The sequence below is a fragment of the Notamacropus eugenii genome, chromosome 3 (genome assembly GCF_028372415.1).
Source record: "Notamacropus eugenii isolate mMacEug1 chromosome 3, mMacEug1.pri_v2, whole genome shotgun sequence".
NCBI lineage: Eukaryota > Metazoa > Chordata > Mammalia > Diprotodontia > Macropodidae > Notamacropus > Notamacropus eugenii.
The window spans coordinates 50881116-50903037 of NC_092874.1; the positions used below are offsets into that span (position 1 = coordinate 50881116).

General features: G+C 36.3%; 1 protein-coding gene and 1 long non-coding RNA gene across 5 annotated transcripts in view; one reads left to right on the forward strand and one right to left on the reverse strand.

The window, feature by feature from the left end:
- The window catches only part of LOC140530921 (uncharacterized), a 466876-nt gene that overhangs the window by 97932 nt on the left and 347022 nt on the right, over positions 1-21922 (forward strand). The gene's annotated exons all lie outside the window — the stretch shown is intronic.
- The window catches only part of LOC140531018 (A-kinase anchor protein 9-like), a 63635-nt gene continuing 48639 nt past the window's right edge, over positions 6927-21922 (reverse strand). Inside the window, exons 9-18 of the mRNA XM_072650220.1 lie at positions 19103-21508; positions 14888-15040; positions 14239-14418; positions 13003-13066; positions 12731-12843; positions 12067-12258; positions 11625-11813; positions 11160-11304; positions 8853-9072; positions 6927-7522 (exon numbers count right to left, since the gene is read on the reverse strand). Coding sequence (XP_072506321.1) covers positions 7324-7522; positions 8853-9072; positions 11160-11304; positions 11625-11813; positions 12067-12258; positions 12731-12843; positions 13003-13066; positions 14239-14418; positions 14888-15040; positions 19103-21508 — 3861 coding nt within the window. The 3' untranslated portion in view covers positions 6927-7323. The remainder of the gene's footprint in view (positions 7523-8852; positions 9073-11159; positions 11305-11624; positions 11814-12066; positions 12259-12730; positions 12844-13002; positions 13067-14238; positions 14419-14887; positions 15041-19102; positions 21509-21922) is intronic.

Genomic DNA, 21922 nt, shown 5'->3' on the forward strand with positions numbered 1-21922 from the left:
TGTTAAATTGCCTTCTCAGATTGTGTAGGTGACATAACACACCCTGGCCCTAATAGATATATTGTACTGTACTTTGTAATTTAAGAAAAGATCAGATGACAGAAGGAGGAAGAAGAAAAAGAGACTAATTGAGGATTAAGGAATCTAACCATTAAGAGATTAGATTTATTTTGCTGGACTCTGGCATAGCTTAACTCTTGATGGCAGTAGCTTGGGGGGAGGGAAGGCAGAGGCAGAGGTATGTAGTGTGTACTCTATACTGTGCTTTAATACTTCTTGGATCCATAATCTTACTGATGGGGACATTCTCTCCATAAGTGCAGATTGCAACCTGTCTGCACCTTCTCATCCTGTGAGATACTCATTTCTATTCTTCTGTAGAACCTCCACAAAAGATCCATTTAGCATATGCAGGCCTTCCTATATTGGGTGAGTTACAGTGTTGTACTCTGGCTACAGAGAGCCTTCACGTAATGTCCCCAATATGGATCCTGAATTCTCTAAGTCACTAATCTAGGGGAACATAAGCTCTGACAAAAATCTTCTGAACTGGAAAGATTCCTCAGGCATGGTCCCTGAGATGGACTGAGTCTGCTGTCTAATCAGCTAAGGACAGAGAGACTCATCACCAACATAATTAATCAACAATTATTTATTAAACACTTATGTGCCAGGCAGTAGGTATACAAATAAAAGGAATGAAACTATCCCTTCTTACAAAGAGTTTATATTCTAGAGGAAGAGAAAATTACATGTATTAAAGTATATTGCAGAATAAATATCTGGATTTTATATGAATAGGGAACTCTTGAGGAAGCTTTGTACCAGCACAGGGCAACACCTTTTCTTTGATGTAAAGTCAAAAAGAATTGCTTTGAGCAGTGAGTGTAACTTCTCCTGGATCACACAGCTTGTAGGTCTCCAAGACAGGACGAGGACCTTGGCCCCTGTGACTCTGAGGCTGACTTTCTCTCCACTACACAAGACGTCACCACAAACACAAGCCGCCAGTTGCTTGTTTCCCACAACATTCCCCAGTGGGGCTTGAACCAGATTAAAATGTACTTGGGGAATAGCGAACAAAACAAATAAAAGTTTGATATGAAATAAAATAAAGATAAGTCATAGATACTCTAAATATGTGGTTTTTGAAGTCAATCCATGGCCCACAGGGATCTCCATGTACAGTTTAATGGCCCCAGTCTTTATTTCAACTGAGGCAAATAGAGGTTAAGTGACTTGCCCAGGGTCACACAGTGTCTGAGGCTGAATCTGAACTCAAATCTTTATGTCTCCAAGCCTGGTGCACTACCCATCCATTTCTCTGCCTGCAGATCTAGGGCTCTTTTCCTTATGTCCCAGAAATGTGCCAATTTCCTTTTCTTAATAGTGAGATTTTTCAATCTTTCAATGTCTGTTTACAATCTGTTTCCTCTTTTGCAAAATGTCCATTCATATTCTTGACCATTTGACTCTTCTGCATTTTCACTCTCCTTTAAAGTCATACTCCAATAATGTATCATTATCACATAGTTGTGGTTAATCATTGTATGTTTCTGATAATTATTTTTATGTGATCAAATAAATCCACCATAACCAAATACTTTTGTGATCTCATTAATTTGGATATTCCACCTATTGATTCATTCAGATCTTGGCACATCCATAAATGTCCATCTTGTCTAACTCTTATTCATACCTTTCATGAGTTTACCCCAGTGAAGTGAGCTGGGAACTTTCTTTCTCTTTTTTGACATTGTGAGACTACAAGGAGAATGCTCAGGTCTTCTACTGGTCATTTCTCACTCTCATCATCAGACCAATCTATCTTCTTCCCTGATCATAAATTTTCCTAATGAGAGCCTTTATTCCAGTTCTTATTTGTTATGTTTTTTTGCAGCTTGTCTCATACCCAACATGCATCTTTTCCTTGCCCTCTGTTATACTAACTTTTATATTCTTATATGACTCACATCCTACAATAGTGGTAGAATATTAGTATTAAAAGATGAGCTTTTGTTTCCAGGAATTTGGAATTATTTAACGGAGCTCTGTACATTTCCTGAAGGCACTCCAGGGCACCTGAACTCCTTCTGCTTAATTCTGGGCCTAACCAGATATTCATTTGTACTGCCTGCCCAGGAGATCAACTGGCTGATCTGTTGATCTATTCATCCAACTCTCTACTGATCTATCTTGATCAACCTATGTAGATAGATACAGATGGGCTAAGAGACAGTAAGAGAATTCTTTAGGCTGTTCATTTAATGGCATGTAATAATCTGGTCACAGACATTTTTCATCCACTTGATCTTTCCTATGTGGATACTTAGGCCAAACTCTTGAATGCTTGTGGATCTCCTCCAGGAGGCTCTGCCATGTTCCACTTCTTGATGCAGCCAGCATAAAAAGGTCATCTGCAAAGAGGACGATCTGAAAACTTCACCATCCTAGGGAATTTCTCTTCAACTCAGATGGTAAATATACAATCTACTGTGAAATTTTGCTTTTAGTTTATGATCCCTGCCCAAATTTCTGGTATCTCTCCCTGCCTTTAAATGCCTTCTCAGCTGGGAGTTGTGTTGTCTCTTGCATGAATCTCTTCTCTAAGTTCTTGGTCCAGTCCAGTTGCTGTTCCTGCCTTTGTTCTTTTTAGTCTCATTTCTACCTCTTTGACAAGCACTTCTAGGATTAAGGCATCAGAACTCAAGTGCTGTGTCTCTACCTTCCCTGATGCAGAAAGCAGTTTGTTCTAAAAATCTTTGCAGATTTTTTCCATTTTTCTTCTTGTGGTTGTCCATGCTCTTTTTTATCCTTAAAAATCCTTGGGGTTACTTTGCTTAGCTAGATCCCTTATCAAGCTTTATTTAAACTGGTTCTACTCTTCGCTATTTACATTACTCTTCACTATTTACATTCACCTCACAATCACTGGAAGTGACTCTCCAAATCTTGGGAGGTTTTCCATCATGTACTAGACAGGTGCTCCCATGAAGACAATAAGCTTCTACTATTTGTCAGCCTGACTTTTCAATTCTTGTCTTTGATTAAAATATCACTGTATAAATTAATAGTTTATTTTCCTTTTTTTTTTAATTAAAAAACAATTTTCACTAGGATCTACAAGATACTCTACTTAGGAGCTTCATTTTTTTCCTTATGTGTGGTAAAAGTATTTGTTTATACAGTGTATGCATGTTAAGAAAGAAGAAAGAGTGCTAGCCTAGCTTCCTTTGGGTTCCAGGCTTGCTTCTACCACATAATTCTACCACATATTGCCTATAGTCAAATCAAGTCAACCAAAACTTACTTAAGTGCTCACTACTGCCAGGCACTATGGTAAGCACTGGGAAGACAAACACAAGCAGAAAAAAAAGGGAAGCTTGTATTTTAATGGGGAAAGATAACCCATGGTGGAGGTTGAAAAGAGGGGGCCGAGTGGAGGACAGTTAGAGGAAGCGCTGGGGAGGAGCCTGGAGAACAGTGAAGGCTGGGTGACCTAGGCCTCCAATCAGAAAAAATTCCTCAATGCAAACTCCCTACACTAATGAAATTACGTATCTGGAACCCCTCCTCTTGAAAAAAGCAAGAGAAAGGTTCAGGCTCATCACACTCCATCAGAAAACACAATTTACAATGTTACTGAATGACCAAACACTGACAAAAGACATACCTGGTCTCCACGAGGTCCTGACTGTCGAAACCACCTCATCTCCTCTTCCAGCTTCATAACCATATTTCTCAAATCATTCTTTTCCTCAGTCAATTGGCTGATATGTCCTGTCAGCTCAGCATTTTGTCTTAGTAAACTTTCAATCAATGAGCTACAGGAAATGCCTGGTGATACTAAAGTGGGCTAGAAAGGAAAAAAAAAGTGACATGAAATCAGATCAACAACATATAAAAATAGTGACAAAAACACAATGTATGATCATATTCTTGGGAGCCGTTTAAAGTCTTATTACAACTTGGATGTTCTATAAACAAGGAAACTACTGCATTTTGTGAGAGGACAGATTGTGCAATGTAAAGTCACATATAGGGATAAGGTGAACTGCTCTCAATTATCCATGCTCATGAGGAAGAGACAGGATATGAATAAGTCAAATTTCGGTCATTCTAAATCTTAACCACTAGTTTCTTTCATTATTATCCCAAACTAAACCTTTTAAACGATCAATAACAAACAAAAAAAGATGGCCTTAAGTTTCGCTTCCATTCTCTTCACCCTGCTCACTATTATTTCATCCAGAAAATCCCCCAAAGCTGTCTTAGCAGGAAGGCAAAGCAAGAGATGCATTACACTGCTATTTTCAAAAAATCTCTACAATTTTCTGACAAAATTGAAGTCCATATTGCTTTATAAATGGTTAAAAATTTCTTACCTCCCCCTGCTGGGAATATCCAGTAAACTTTTGTAATTGTAAAAGAATGGGATCAATATTTTTCTGGACCCAAATGAAAAAACAAAACCTCATGGCTTAATTCTACTAATTTGGGGAGTGTTAAACTCTGTAAATACAACAATCAGAACTAAAGCTCTTCTTCACATAATTCTCCCTTCTCACATTTTACCTTTAGGCTAAAAACTTTACATAATTTATTTTTAACTGTACTATATTTCTTAACCTTAAAAGCCTAAAGAAATGTTAGATATTATTAAGGAGAGTTTTGTTAAAAAATATATATAAGCTCAAGAAGACAGTACTTTTTTGGATGAATGAAAACTATTTCACTATTCAGATGTGACAACACAAAAATGTGTTGCATCTTAATAAGCAACTTTATCCAGGTTACAAATTCCTTCTTGGAAAGTCAAGAAGGTTTCTCGCACCTGCTGGAGGCTTTGCGGGTCAGCTGCTGTAGTTTTGATGAGATGAGCTGCAGCTTTTGCCTAACAGTCTCTAGCTCATGGATATCCTCAGTTGTCCCACCCCCATTCATCTCAATCAGTGGGGGATAACTTGATTCTTTTTTTTCAGTTCCTTCAATTTTCTGCTGGAGAACTCAATTTCTTGTTCCATCACTGGATGAGTCCCATGTGGTTGGCTGACCAAAGGACCAAAAAGATAATAATTAATTACTGTACACCACCTAAGTTTTTTCTTAAATAAATACAAAAGCAATTTCCTTCCATTTTAAGTAAAGCTCTAATTAAAAATTTAAGTAGTTTGCTTCACTATTTTCAGATGTTAGTTTGCTTCACTATTTTCAGATGTTACCCAGTATCTAGTCAAACAAATTTTATGACCACATTCCACTCAAACATTCCATTCAAAATACATAGTTACAAAAACGAAAATCTATACCTCATTGAGATTTTGATAGGATACTCTTCCAGTTTCAAAATTCTCTCCCTTCTCTTGTTCTTGTTTCTGAAGTTCCTGTATAATTTCTTGTGATCTCTTCCTTTCAAGTTCTAATTTATAAATTTCTTGCCTTTTCTCTTCCAGCTGCCAATGGAAGTCTTCCATTTTTGACTGTAGCTCTTATATCTTTTTTAGTCCCTCAGTGTTGGCCTGTTGTTCTGTGAGCAACGTCTTCCTACGGATTTGTCTATCTTTCTCTACCTGCTGTCTCATTTGCAAAGAGTCCAGCTTATATTTTTCAATTGCACCGACCAGCTCCACTATGCGGTTGTGCTTTTCATACAGCTGTTTCTGCAGCTCTCTGAGCACTGCTTCCCCTGATGTGGATGCCTTATCCTGTTCATGGTCATCATCATCATGAGCCTGAAGCTGTGCATGTAATTCTCTTTCCCTTTCAAGGGTCTCTTGCATTTCCAGGACTCGAATTTTCTTTGATTCAAGTAGTCCTTGAAGCTCTGACTTCTGGCTTCGCTCTTCTGATATCTGGGCATCATACAGAGCTCCCTGGGACACTATTTTCTGTTGCAAATCACTCAGGAGTTGTTTCTGCTGTTCCAAAAGTTGATTTAATTGAACATTCCTTTGTTTCTGACCTTCCAGTGAATATTTTAGATCCTTGCACAAAATAAAATGAAGGAAGACGATATTGTTACTAACCAATTTCTGATCCTAATAACACATCTTTTTTTAAGATACCAGTCATCAGTGTTAATCCTGACAATGTAAGAACTGGGAAACAAAGGTAAAAATGATTCACCCCGTAAAGCTAATAAATCATTTTTCAAAGCCAAAGAATATAAGTTAAAAAACGTGGTAGGACAGAATTCTTTTGAGAATATTTTTTTTATCCTTCTAAAGAGAAGGAAACATACAGTGGATATGAATATATATCATTTCTCCCCTAAGAATGGAATGGAAGAACATTTATTAAGTGCACACCACAGCCTAAGCTCTGTGCTGGGAATAGGAGCAGAAAAGTGAGCAGCCTTGCTCTCCAGGAGCTCACACTCGGACGAGGAGAGACAACTCATAAAGAAGGTTCGGCTGCAGCGAGGATCCTGAGGCACATCAGCAGAGCTGATGTTTCAAGGTCCTTTGGGAATCAGAATCCTAGTGAGCAGGGCTTGGGTCAGCACCACTGGAAGATGGTCTCCTGGCAGTGCACTTGGATCTGTTTTTCCACTGCTAGGGACTGATGGTCTCTCATAACACTTCTAAATCAGTATACTAGAATTCTCTATTACTAGGATAATTTTCCTACCCCTTTTTAGTGATAGATGTGAATGAATATGCTAAGGCTATCTTAGCGTATCAAGGCAGTGCAGTTTCTATTTTCCGACTGGACATGATAAACAAGGTTGATTATTTTCAGTTACCATCAATGTAATCAGGGTCAGATTCCACTCAACCAATGGAATCATATCATATATAATATAACTTAATTCAAGAATGATAATTCTGTTATGTGACTTCTCTGATGCAAAACTAACATGTTTTACTTTTTTGATGGTATACAGTTTAGATGAAATAATAAGTCAACATACTGTATGCTGCCCAACCTGTTGTGCCTAACAAAGACAGCTTTAGATGGCATGTTCCAAAAAGGCTTCTTACCCAAGCCAAGAAAACAATATAGAAGACTACAAACAGTGTAAAAGGAAAGGCCACAAAAAAAATCAGAAGTGAAAGTTGTGAAATTATACAGAACAAGCAAGCTTTAGAAGATAAGACAGAAGAGGTTCCCGCTCCATCATTCTGCAGAGGTGGGAGATTCCAAGTGTTGCACTCTGTGCTTACTTTCAGAGTTTTTCAATGTATTAATCAGTTATGATGATTTTTCCTCTTTAAAAATACTATTTGCTATGTGAGATGGTTCACAGAGAGGGAGTGGATTTCTGGGGGAATCCATCATAATATAAAAAAAAACCCAACCCCAAACTGTATCAATAAAAACTTATTTTAAAAAATGTTCAGGATCATTTAAAGATGAAAAGGAGCATACCTCAAGTTCTTCTCTTTCCCTTTCTTCACTACGTTCCAACTTGGCTTTTTCCTTCTCCAAAGCCCACTGAAGCTCTCTGGTTTCTTTCTGTTCATTGGATAATGTATCATTTAACAAATGTACTTTTTCTGTTTTTTCTTTGGCTTCCATCCTAAAACAGAAACAGAAATGATCTTTAAAAAACAATATTTTGTCACGGCATTATACCAAGAAGGAAAATGCATCCTCCCCAGAGAAGCTACCTGTTGGCTTGGTGCCTACTGTCAAAGCTCAAATACGGACCATTTAATAACCTAATCATAGGGAAGGTTCTTGACTATTTATACCTTGTGGCTCATTTCAATTGTTTCACATATTATTCCCTTCATGCTCTCCCATGTCTGGAACGCATCTCTCCCTCATGTGTGCTTTGCAGAATCACAACCTTCCTTCCAAGCACAGTTTAGGCACCATTTTCCGCAGGAGGCCTTCTCTGGTCTCTTCCCTCTTTGTATCTACTTTGTCCATATCTTACAGTGAATAATCTGTAGACAAGTTGTTTCTCCTGAGAGGATGCGAACTTTTTAAGGGCAGGGACTATTTGATGTGTGTCTCTAGCACCTAGAATTGTGCCTGGTGTATAACAGATACTGAATAAATGCTTATTACGGTTGAAGATGACCTATTCAAGGAGCAATACCGGCTAACTACTGTCAAGTTATCATTTATTAACGTAGACAATACAACATGTAATGAAACTTTATACATTTCTTTAAAGTGCAATTTACTACAGTTGCAAATACACATTTTTTCCTGAGTATGGTAAATAACCATTATATAGCTATATATTTTCCTGCAATTTTTCAAAATAATGAGTTTTTCTTTAGGGATCCAAATTTCACTGATATTTATAAAAATGTCTATGTTTTATATAAAATACCACCTTTTAAAAAATGTACATATAGGAACTAATCCCCACCCATACTAATCAATTCATCCCAAATAGGTCATAATCATTACCTTCAGTTACTTTTTAAAAGAAAGATAAAAAATAAATAGCTTTCCTAACACCAAACCAATGTATGAAGCTGGGGCTAGAAAAGACTCCTGGATTCAGGATTAGGAAAAACTACTAACGCTATGTTAGGTGAAACTGTTCACAGACATTCTATTTCAGCATACAATCTTCTCATTTCTTTCTTTTTTTTTTTAGTATTGCCTTTCTCAGTACATGGTATCCATTGGTTCTAATGTTCTGCACTGTAAGTCTTCCCAAATGTAATTACAGAAAAATAGTCAAGATTTAGGAAGTCCCCAAGATTTCGTGCATCACGCTATTGTCAAACAAGCTCTAGGAAGACAGAGAATTTGGTATGTATAGCATCAGACATCCATACTGATTATTAGTGAGGTCATTCTGGGTGCATATCAGTGTAAGTGGAAAGGATGGGAGCACAGATGCCCAATCAAACAGAAAACTGACAGAAGGAAGCCCAGCACACCTGAAAGCTTCTAACTCCTTCAGGTGTTTGTGTTGGGCTTTGAGCGTCGTTTCGAGCTCCAGCCTGGCCTGTGTCCGCTCATCCTGGAGGTCAGCAGCCCTCACTCTCTCAGAACTGAGCTCTTCCTGTAGTTTGGCTGCTTTTTCCTTCAGTGCGCTCAGCTCCACCTGCATCTCCAGGATCTGAGCCTGCTTCTGCTGCATGTTGTGTTCTAAAAGTTCTAGAAAAGAACACACTAATATCTGTGAGACAACTGCTTAATTGCTTTTAGGAATAACTGTGTCACAGCATTACTTAATTTACAGGTCTGGTCTCTTCTATTTCATTAGCTTTATACTATTATTTACACTTTAAATTTTGTACCACTTCAATATTTTATTAGACACATGTGAAATGACAATGATCTGGGATTACTGGGTGAAATCTACCGCTCAACATTAAGAAAGTTCCCCATGTTATACTGAAACACCAGGAAGATTATATGGCTATAGAACAAATTTATGACAGGATACTCAAAATGAACACAAGTCAATTTATTAAACATACAACATTTCAAATAGAAATCATCTTTTAAAGTTTAAAATAATAATGTGAATAAAAGAATCTTTATTTTTTTCCATTCACCTACAAATTTGATTAACTTATGCTCACAATCCTTAACCTTGTACTCCATAAATAAGTTGCCATCTACGCAAAGTACTTGCATGGATTATCCATTTAACTAATGCTACAATTTTCAGTTTTAGTCGACTATTTCTTTTTTCAGTGCAGCGCCATTTTGTAGACAATTTCTGTGAACTTTACTATGATTCTGTAGAAGTTAAATCCAAATCTGTGCTTTTGTTCACGATACTTTCTTTAAAAACAAAAACACAAAACACACAAAAATTTGTAGCATGACATCAAAGTTGAAAAGAAAATGAATTTTTAAAATCCTTACCTAATTTAGAATGAAATACCTTAATAAAAATGGTGTTAGGAGACAGAAGCAACACTAGCTTTTTGGCTACTAATGCTATATAAAACTCATATGTATTTGTCTACATTTTGAGGAACAAAATTTGACTTGTGATATATATATATGTGTGTGCGTGTGTATATGTATATATACATACACGTATATAAGCAATAACATGTCATGCATAAACAGTATTTTAATGAATACCAATAAAAACTTCAAAAATAAATTCTGCAATAATAAAGCAATGGTCAATTAAATTTATGTTTAGATAAAAGGTACTTGTAAAATAAAGCATGAATTTGGTTCTATTATTGAACTCACTTTCATCTCCATTCTTAGTGGCAGATAGATAGATGGCTCAATAAATACCAACACATACATATGAATTTCATGTCACAGTAATGTAGATTCTGTTCTACACTGGAAAAGGCTGACAGGGCTGGCAAATTACTTTCAACAAGTGTGGATATAATCTGAGTCAGATTTCACTTTACTCTCTCTGACTTCATTCACCAATTTGCCACAAGAATCGCTACAAGAATCACTACAGGAATAGCTACAGGAATCGCCAGATCCCACTTTCAAGATGACGCCGTGCACCAAGTGCAGGGAGGGCAGTTGGGTGGCATTATGCTACTGTCTTTGACAAGTACTTTTTTGTCGGGGAGGAGACACTGACTTTAGCTGAGGTATATGGAAATCAATAAAATTAGAGACTCATACGTTTAAATAACAACATGACTGTGCTCATTGATCTAACGTAAAATCATCTTCAGTTTATTTTTTTCCCTAGAAATGAAGGGTACAGAATCTAAATGAATATATCTGGATTATCTATATGCTACTTAAAAAACATTTTTCGTGGATCTGAAAGGAATCTAAATCTATTTAAAGGAATACTTTAAATTTTGTACAATGATAGCACAAATTCTATTACCACACATGATTAAGATTAGATGTGAAATCTTTGTTTAAAGTAACAACTGTTTAAATCCCTGAATCCTTCTTTCGTGCGGCCATCAAGTGAAATGTGGAGAAGGAAACTTATTTATTATCTCATCCTGCATAGATGCAAAACAGGGAAAGGTGCTGACTTTACTCAGTAGCTTTAGTGTCATTTTCAATGAAATATTTATTCACTGGTAAATTTTTTGAAGCAAATACGCATTATTTTAATACTAATAAAATTGCTTTGGCTTTGATTTTGGATAGCTCTCTAAGAACAATACGAAAGTTTGAGTAATAGAAAATTTTCATTAACTGAGAAAAGGACAAAAAAGATTAAAATCAGGACTGTAAATACATACTTACATATATAGGCAAGCACACACGACACTACAACATACCTTGGCTTTGTGAATCACTCTCTTCTTCTCTCTTCATGGTCATTTTTTCAGTATTTATTTGAGCCCGTAATGGTTGGATTTCGCTCAACAAGCTTCTTCTGTCTGCACTCTGAATATACTCCATGGCAGCTCTGCATTTAATGACCTATTTAGAAAGTGATGTAAAAATCCATAAACTGTATCCAACAGTGAGCTCCTTAGGGAAGGGAATACATATTATTATTCCAATCTACTTCTCCCATTATCTAGCACAGTGTTCTTTATAATGCATATGCTTCATGTTTGTTTAAATGCTTAATTGAAAAGACTATCAAACTAATTAAGAAGCCTCTCACTAAAAAAGACAGCACAAAATACTAACAACTTTAGGACTATGGGTTTCTGGTGTGTTTCCCCTTTCACACAGGAGTGGTTCTTAACAGTACTATGGCAATCAATGTCTTTTGCAGCAGTTTCTTTCAGTACCTGATCTTGTAATCTTTGCTCCAACAGATTCACCAATCCATGGACATCTCTCATAGGGAGAGCTGTCAAATCTGTCTTACGTATGGCTAGCAGAATGTTTTGAACTTCTAGATAGATTTGCTGAAAGGCATGCACAAATTCACTTTGCCAATCTGGAGGATTCTCATGGGACTGAGAACTCTCATTAAGCTAAAAAAATATAAAATAATGTCAACTTTCAAGGCAGGGCATTTTTCATATGTTCTAAAAATGATCACATATTCATAATTTTAAAATGACAAATATTTAAACAAGCACTTCCAAAAATTGCACTTTTCAAGTATGAAATTTGCAGCAACTTTTACCAACATGAAGGACAAATCTTACTTGAGAAAACAGGGCTCACTGGAAAGATTTTTAAAATTCTGAAAATTCGTATGCTTGCATTATATTTTTGGTGTACCTCAGTTTCCCTTTGCACCTGCATTTTGGCAATTAAATCCTCAACAGATGAGATTACGTTGAGGTAGATTTTTCTATCTTCCAGACAAAATGCAGAAGTTTGCTCAGTAAAACGGGCATCTCCTTCACTGAAATGTGGTTCAGTAAGAGCTAGCACTTGCACGCCCTCATCATGGACCTCTCTCAGCAACCCCTGTAAAACAAACCCCAAAACCAAAGTGTTGAAATTGTATTCCTGTACTGGACAACTGAAGAATGAAACAGAAAAAGAAAGTGGTATCTGTGTTTCTCTCTAAGGAAAATCAAGCAGGGAATGGCATGCTATGCTTGCTGGGGGCTGAGTGGCATACACTGAGATCTCTAAAAGAGAAGACCAGCGCAGCACTCAGCCGACCCCTCTTCCTACCAGCATGCTCCTGCTTCATTCAGCACATTGCCTTTTCGAAGCTGCACAGTGGCTATAAGTGCACAGGATATGGCTTTTGGGTCTGTAAAATCTATCCTTATTGCTGCTTTAATCATTATCAAAAAGGCAATAAGCTCTCTCCTGGGATCACAATTCTATGAGTCTCCTTACATAATGTAGTACTTATACCTCCTAATACACCACTGTCTCTAACACAGAAAGGATTTAATCTGATAGAAAGATATCAATTTATTAATACCTTTAGCATCTCTGGAGTTAAGGAATTTTCACGTTCTTCCCTTGGAGTGTCTTCAATATCAAATTCCTGGCTTTGTTGAAGACCGATACCTTGACTCCAATCTAATCCAGAGTCTAAAATAAATAAAAATAATTATTTAGTACGAATAAAAGCATTATAAATTTTATTTATTTAAATTATAAAAATGAAAGGAATTTTCACATAACAGACAAAAAGATTTCGAATATGCTATTGTGGAAAATGTAACAAAATAAAATTCTATCATGACTTACCACTAGAACACATTTCTCTACTTTGATAAAAGTCAGAGTGTATTGATCCAGGAACTGAAACTACCTATATTGGACAGAACAAACACATTTGAAAGAAGAGCTATTATTGTCTTGCCCAGTAAATAAAAATATCAGCTGGTATGTCTACATGTATGTATGTAAATGAAAAAGAATCTATCACTATTGCTGTAAGGCAGTTATTTTAAATGCACTTTATCTTTCTATCTTTTCTTTCTTTTGCTGTTGGACTTTGCTGGCAATATATAGAAATGCTGATAATTTATGTGGGTTTATTTTATATCCTGCAACTTTGCTAAAGTTGTTAATTATTTCAAATAGCTTTTTAGTTGATTCTCTAGGACTCTCTAAGTATACCATCATATCATAAGCAAAGAGGGAGAGTTTTGTTTCCTCACTATTCTAATTCCTTCAGTTTCTTTCCCTTTTCTTATTTCATGTGATATATCTTCAAAAAATGTTTGTTGAATGGAATTTTAAATTTTAACTGCTGAAGTAAAAACAGTATCCAGAAAATGGCACCAAAAGCTAAGCCCATACCTATATGTGGTATGTAGGTATATTTTACAACTCTTTTCCAAATAGCTCTAATTGCTCTTCAAAGTTAATAATCTATATACTTATTATACATAAACATAATAATATTAGGTGATATTTACACACTGTGATTATCTTCATCTTACAGATGAGGAAATTATGGCTCAGTGAGATTAAGTGACTTACCCAGGATCACAAAGCTCTTAAATGTCTGAGGACAGACTCCAATCTAAGTCTTCCTGACTCCGAGTCTCCACTATGATATGCTGTCATCAATAACTCTCACAGAGACATTTTCATTATACGTAAGCATTGTGTGTATACGTACATGTGTATGTATACGTGTGTGTGTGTGTGTGTGTTAGAATTCCACGAAGAAACATGAGAAAACCAAACATTAAGAAATGCTAGAATGCTGCTGCAATGATCAGAGATGGGCAGGTGGGGGATATAGCGATAAATAAAAAAGTACTTAGCATGTAAAAAGCATTAAGTAAAGTTTGAATAACGTAGAAGCCCAAAGGGAATGGAAATATATCAGGAATTCTAGAGGCCTAGAAAGTAAGAAATATTTGAAATCTATTTGCTATCTCCTTGTAGCCAATAGTCCAACATTTCTGCTCTTTATAATTCCAGCTCTACAACTTATTTCAGGTAGGAGTCAATGTAAGATAACTACACCTTCTTATCAGCTGTAACTTCAAGCTGCTTCTGAAGGTCTGTAATATGGTCATTTTGTCTACCAATTTCTAATTTTTTCTCCTGTATCATCTGGGTAAACTTCCCAAATACCTGATGATGGTCCTTTGTAGAGCTATCTTCAAATTCTTGTACAGCAAAACCGAGTCTTTCCGTTTCGTCCTGTTGACGAACAATAAAACACAATGGCTGGGGTTAGAATGGCATTTTCTGAATGATGTTCCAACTAAAGATTATGTAAATTAGAATGTCAAAATGCACAAGAAAAAAATGTGGAAGAAACAATGATAATGCTGGGTTTACAAAGAGTTTAGCAACAATCCTATATCCATTTAACTGAAGATGAAACAGAGACTTCTGGGCCCCCAGTCAAGCAGCTGCTCAGTGTCACAGCCAGAATCTGAACCCTTGCATCCTAGCTCCAAACCTAACGCTCTCTACAGTGCACCACATCATCATCCCACACTGCTGCTCACATAGATGGCTACTTGGTTTAAAAAAAAAAATGTGGTTAAATGCCTTCTTAAGCACTTTGCACTGACATAGTGTTCATGTATAACGTGTAATGGATCCGCATCTGTGCTTCCACGTCACAGCCCAGCTGTAACTGATGTCTCCCTGCAGCATTCACCTGGAGAAACCTCTTCTCCTGCTCGAGGTCCTCAAGGTGTGCCCTGCGCTCCTTCTTCTCTATTTCCAGCTGCATGTCCAGTTGCTGAAGTTCTTCATTTTTGTTTTCCAGCTCCTCTCTAAATTGCTCCAATTGTTCCTCTAAGTTCGTGATCTGCATGGTCAAAATGACAAACAGAAACGGAAGAAAGAAGTTCTTTAGACACAGTGTTGATTTCCTAAGACATCCTGTGGAAAAGATGTACGAACAGTGTTCAAAATTATATCTTGAGTTTAGACATGACTGGGTGCTAAGAAACAAATAAAATATGGGGGCTGGACCAGGAGGCTAGATCCCTCCTGGTTCTAATATTGCGCAATTGAAAAAAATCACTATAGTTTTCAGGCAACAATTCTAGTGCACAGATTATTTTTAAAAAGAAGTTAAAAAAGACTCTCCTATTGTATGACAAACTAAGCACTTTTAAGCTACTAAGTCCAGAGCAGATAAAATTGAGCACAGGCACCTCATGACCTTGTGACAGAGGCGCTACCCTTTCCTCATTTTTATAAATTTGGAAACTGAGGCTGAGTTGTATAATATTAGGTGCTCACAATAGTCCTGTAAGAAGGCTAGGACATGTACAATTACCTTATTGCAGATAACAAAACTAAGTCAGTCAGTTAAAGAGATTCGAAAGTCACACAGACTAAAACCCAGGTCCTTCATCCCCCAGGGCCCAGTGCTCTCTCTACTACGCCACACATCCCATGGTTGCCAGATGAACCTTCCTCAAGTCAATCTGTTCAAAAGCCTGACCAGATCATGGAACGAGGTCCAAGCACCTTATCACGGTTTTCACAACCCTCCATGACATGCTCTGTCTCCCAACAGTTCCCTTCTTCTCCACTCAATGCTCCATCTAGACCAGATGACTTAGTATCCTCTTCCTATGCCTTTGCTTGACTATTTCCTGTTCAGGATTCTCTTTCCCCCTTTACCTACCTATCAAAATCCTGCCCATTCTTTCATGTCAAACAATCAATGAACGTCTGCTCTCTGTTAGGCCTTGGGAATACAAATGCCATGAATAAAACAGCCCTTCTCACCAGCCTCTTTGAAGCTGTCCTTGATACCAGTGGACACTGACCCTCCTCCACTGGCACTTTCTTGATGAGACTGAAAACTTTTTAGAGTACATTATTGTTATGAGTGTAACTGTCTTGTGCTTCCAACAACATGCTATTTGCCCCTCGGAGAACATTACTGAAAGTCAGCCAACATTTATTAAGCACTTCTACACTGAAAAAGATGCTGGGTTAGGTGCTGCCACTTATCTTCTTTGTTGCCATAGCCCCTGTGATTTCTAGCACAATTACTTTGCAAATAATAGGAACTCAATAAATATTTGCTTAACTCAATTTAGAGTTGAAATATAGTTCTTTCTGTGATAAGGGATAAGAATATGATTGCACGTTTTAAAATTTTAATGAGACGAAACATTTTAAGCACTGTACAAAAATAGAACTACATATTTTAGAAAACTATTAAGATTACAAAGGAAAAATAAACATAATTCGGGTTTTAACTTCTAACACAAAAGAAGAGGTGTAAATTTTTATTGCTCGGTTACTATGATTTTGATTTCTACTTTAGAATGAAGAAATTATTAGTAGAGCAGTCCTTTAATGGTCAAAATACAGGCCACCAGAGGATATAGCTAAAACCCCTAAAATGAGGTCGAAAGGTGAGAAACTGAAGGCTAGAAGGGCCTTCAAAGATCATCTAATTCAACTTCCTCATTTTGCAAATGAACTAACAGGCTCATCGAAGTGAAATGATTTGCCCAAAGTTATAGAGGTAAGTGGAAGAGCTGGAAGTGTATTTTTGCTTCATATCATTTTGCTTCATATCTAGCTCTCTTTCTGCCACACAAAGTTTTTTCTGTTTTATCATTAGTAAGGACAGCCAGAGATCTGTTTACCACTCCTTCTCTATCCCTGCCCCAGCATGAAGTGGCTTGCAGCTTGGAATTGGGTTTCCTGAAAGGAGGCTCCTTGGATGGACAGCGTGAGTACATCAGAGAGGTCTGCACCGTCCTTCCCTCCACATTTTCACCAGGGAGAAGGTGATCCACCTAACCCTCACTCCTTTCCAACAGCCTCAGCATGAACTCTTAAGGGTAGCTGAGTGCTTTCTTAGCACTGCCTCATTTATTTTGTGTTTCAGCTCCCTATTAATCAACATTCTGGCCTTTCCTGAGGGGTCATTCCTCTTGGCAGAGAAAACAGAAGAAAACTCAAGTTGAAAAGTTCTGTTTTCTCTTATGATCTCAAGTCACCCTGAGCACTGGTCCTCTTCTTTTATCTGCCTCTTTCTTCTAATACAACTTCAAAAAAAAAAAAAAAAAAGAACCCACTGCCAAACAACTTTTTTTTTCAAGAACCTTAAGTCAGCCTCTCAGATTGTTTTGAGTTTTAGTGTTTCTGATAATATTTTCTTAGCATCTCTTTCTGACTGGTTTTCTTATAAATTATTTCTAATTCACTTGGGACTATCAGAATAAACATCAATTTTGAATTTTTAAAAATCATGTTTCTTTATCCCAAGTGGTCTTTCTCTCTCAGAAAGAAAAAAATATACTGAATACATACTAAAAACAATTAGAAAATTACTGTATTTTTATTACATAAATAAATTGTGGAAGTTCAATCATGAGATAGTTTAGGAAGGGGTGAGGAGTGGGGATATTCACATAGTAAAGATACTGTTAAAGTAAGTTCACAGAAAAGACAAATACTACTTATTAAAAAAAATCACAATTTCTAAGCAAAACCTATTGCTGCACAGTGATGTATCTTTAAGAAGGCAAATTAAAAATTTTTAGTTAACATGCTGAAGTATTTTAGACAAAATCTCTTAAGTTCAACTGATGTTTTTAAAATAATAAAATAATTAAAATATCAATTTTTAAAATTAAGAATTTTTAAACCTCTTTCTCCTTTCTATCTAAAGCTTCTCGTTCTGCCTGTAATTGTACTTCGAACGGCAGTGCCGTTCCAGTGCCCAGAACAGTGTTTTGAGCACTGTGTGTACTAAATATTTGTTAAATTCAAAACTGGCTATTTCCTCATCCTGTGAACTTACCATGCTAGATTGAGAAATCTAGAAAACCACACAGGTCATAAAGGCTATCCCCTTTATGTTACAGATAAGGGAACTGAGGACAGAAGGATGAAATGTCTTTCCCAAGGTTATACTGGTAATTAATAGGAGAAACAGGATTGCAGAATTGAGGTAGGAATAGGAGCAGAAAATCCATCAGTCCAAAATAATAATACAACTAGATAAAGAAATCAACTTCTAGTACACGGAGAGCCGTAAGGAGCAAGAAATATCTCTGAATGTCTATGGTTTGGCCTTGGTCTCAGCCCGTAGAGTAAGCCACGCTGTCAAAAGGAAACTGACGAGGCAAAGTGAAAGAATTTGCTCTAATACATTCTGTACCAGTGATCACCTTTAAGTTACTTAACAAAAAAAAAAAACCAAAACAATCCATTCCTTAAACCATAGTAAGGAGATGGGAGCTACTTCTACAATGGTCAGAAAACTGACCATCTAAGCAGGTGGTCTTCGAACACAAGTATTGTCTCCTAAGAATCTTTCACTCTACAAATTTATGTGAGTTGAAACCATCACTATCTCTAAAATAATCAAATATTCTATAGATTTAAGTAGCTCACAGGTATCAATTTCTTGATTTCTAGATTCATCATTAGATCACCATAAGGTGACCTTGTTACCTAGAAATGCTTTTTTTAAAAAAAAATCGATCCTGGTTAGGCAGTAATATGTATCATCCTACTTGTAACTTCCATATCATTCTATAATAATTTTCATTAATTAGATTAATGTTCACAGTATTACAGTTGGCAAAATATAAACTGTCAAATGTTTCCTCTGGCTTTATCTGAACATATAAACTGTTTTCATTAGTTAGTTTTTCATGTTTTTTGGATCCAATATAACAATTACAGAAAATTAGGATAATTTAATTTGTCTATTTAAAATCTACCTGAAAAATAAGTTACAAGCCCTAATGAGAATAACTTGAAAAAGGTTAATTTTATTCTTCTTTTCAGAATGTTCATTTATATTTTTGTAAAGAACAAAAATATTTTCTAATTGAGGTTTTTCCCTCTTCTAGCTTAATCACACATGAATCAGTAAACAAACCTGTTCAGATTTCAGAGGACTGAGTTTCTGCCGAAGCTGGTCATTTCCACTCTGTGCAATAGCTAAAGATGATGCTAACGACTCATTAGCCAACTGGTCAGTCACAGAGTCCATGGGAGCCAAAAGAGAATTCTTCTCAGGCTTCACCAATTCTTGCTCGCTTTCTTTTCTAATATTCATCTCTATGATCTTTGCCCCTTCATCAAAGTCTTTATTTATTTTAAGTACAGGAGCTGCAAAATCTTTATTTCCCTGTGTTTGAATACCATCTTTAAAATTGCATGGCTTAAGTTTTAACTCATCCATGTGTTCTGCTCGACTATGGCCAACTATGATTTCTAGCTCTTTGCATCTTTTTAAAACTTGTTCTTTCTCTTGCTTTAGAGATTTCACTTCCTCACTTAAGTGATTAATTTCACTATGTTTCTGCTTGAACTGTTCAGAAAGATCTGACAGTCTCTCTGACAGTTCTAATTTCTCTTGCTGGGTCACCTCAAGTTTCTCCATAAGTTCTGTAGTATCTTTCTCAACAACTTCACCAATTTCAGAAATTTCTGCTGTGAAAGACTTGTCATCTTTACAACTTTCACAATCTGCACTTTTAGTTTTCACTAAAAGAACTGGCTTACTTTTCTGTAAATGATAAAGCTCATCAGTAAGAGCCTTTAGCTTCATTTCATATTCTACTTCCTGTTTGCTTTTACTGTCCTCTAAATCAGATCTTACCTTTAGAAGATAAGCATATTCTTCTCTTAACTCCTGGTAATTTGTCTCAAAGTTTTTTTCAGCAAATGAGTATGTATTCCTTTGCCTCTCAATCTCTTCGTTTAGCTGTGTGCACTGTTTTGTGAGTTTTTCATTTTCTTCTAGGAGTATATCAATTTTTTTTTGCCACTCACATTCTTCAGATTTGGGCTTAACTGAATCTATGAAAATAAAACCTTCTTCTTTGCTAATGGGAGAATATATTTTCAACATGTCTTCTAGAGTTTTCTTTTCATTTTTAAGAATGGTATGTTCAGTTTCAAGTTGTGTAAATTTTTCTTGAAGGTCATCTTCTTTCTCCTTTATTTGCCTCTCCAAAAATTCTGTTTTCAGTTGTAACTCTTGCACTTCTTGTTCCAGTGTGCCCTTTTCCTTTTCTTCCTGTCTGAGTACTTCAATCTCTTTCTGAAGCTCCTTAATCTGAAGAGTCATTTCTTCTGATTTTGAATTTACAAGAGACTGCTGTAAATCTTTCAGCTTTGAAATTTCTAAAAATAATTGATTCTGCTTAGTTATTAAATTGTCTTTTTCAAATTGGATGCTTTCCATCTCATGACTCATTTCCTTCTGTAATTCCTCTATCTGTTGTTTATCGTGAACACTTAAGTTATCTTTCAGTTTTTCTATGTTCATTTCATGCTCAATTTCTAAGCCTTCCCGGAGTCTAGTTAGTTCCTCTTCGTGGCTGAATAGCAGCTGAGTTCGCAGTCTTTCTAATTCAGCTTCCTGAGAGTCAGCCATTCTATCGAAAACAGCGTTCTTTTCTTTCTCTAGCATTTCAAGCTTTATCTTGTAATTGCTGACTTCGGCCTCATGCTTTAACTCTAAGTCCTTCCTGAATTCAGACGCAGACACGATCTGGGCTTTCAAATCTTCCACACCGCTAAGCAATTTGTGTGCTTCGCTAAGTTCATCTTCTTGTTCAGCTATTGTCTGTCGAGCTCTTTGAACCTGCTCCCTAGAAAAGCTTAATTCTTCAAAAAGGTCTTCAAGTTGACTCTGCAAAATAGATTTTGCTCTTGAAATTATTTCTAACTCCTTGCTTATTTTTTCCTTTTGAGAAATAGCATCTTGAAGTTTTAGATTCAATTCAGTAATTGCCATATTCATTAACTGTATTTGATTTTCATTTACTGGAATATCTGGACATGTTTTTAAAGCATTTTCCAGTTCTCCTTTATGTTGTGCATTAAGTTCATCGAGTTCAAACAGATGCTGTTTTATTAACTCTTGTTTCATCTGCACAATCTGCTGCCCATACATTTCATCTAGCTCTACTCGGAGTTTCTCCAATTTCTGCTGAGTCTGTATTTCCATTCTTTGTACCGTCTCAGTGTCAAGTTGACTTTCCTTACGACTTTTCTTCTGAAGTTCTTCAACAGTCCCCATTAATTGTTTTATTTCACCAGAACGCTGTCTTTCTTTTTGTTCAGAATTCGCTAATTCTAGTCTTATATTACTTATTTCTTTGTCCTTTTCTACAATCTGTTCTTTGAAATCCCCCAGTAATTTATCAGTAGCAATGAGTTTATCCTTCAGCTCAACTGAGTTTTCTTCTTCTTCTACTAGTTTTATTTTTAACTCTTCCATGACTGAATCTTTTTCCTCTAATTCCTTTTTACTTGAATCTTTTTGTTCCTTCTGAAAATAAGAGAGAGAATCTTTAATTGATGGCAACTTAGCACATAGCTTCAGAACTCTGTCATCTAGGTTTGATAGTAAAGCATTCTCCTTTCATTTTATAGTATACTAATTGCCTTAAATAATGTGATTTGTATATAACAGGTTTAAAATTGATAAACTTTTATTCTGAAGTTTCTTAAAAGATCAACAATGTGCATACACATCTATTATTCAGTTAGGAAGGGGGTCAATAAGCATAACCATGAAGAAGATCTGTATTCTGCATGACTACTAATGACAAAATCTACTACTGACCTAGATCTTGCTGGTAAACCAGAGGTGATTCATCGGAAAAGGATGGGGAAAAAGTGTATTCACAGATGCCTGATGCCTTGCCAGTACGGCGGAACTAGAAGCCACCTAATACAGCAA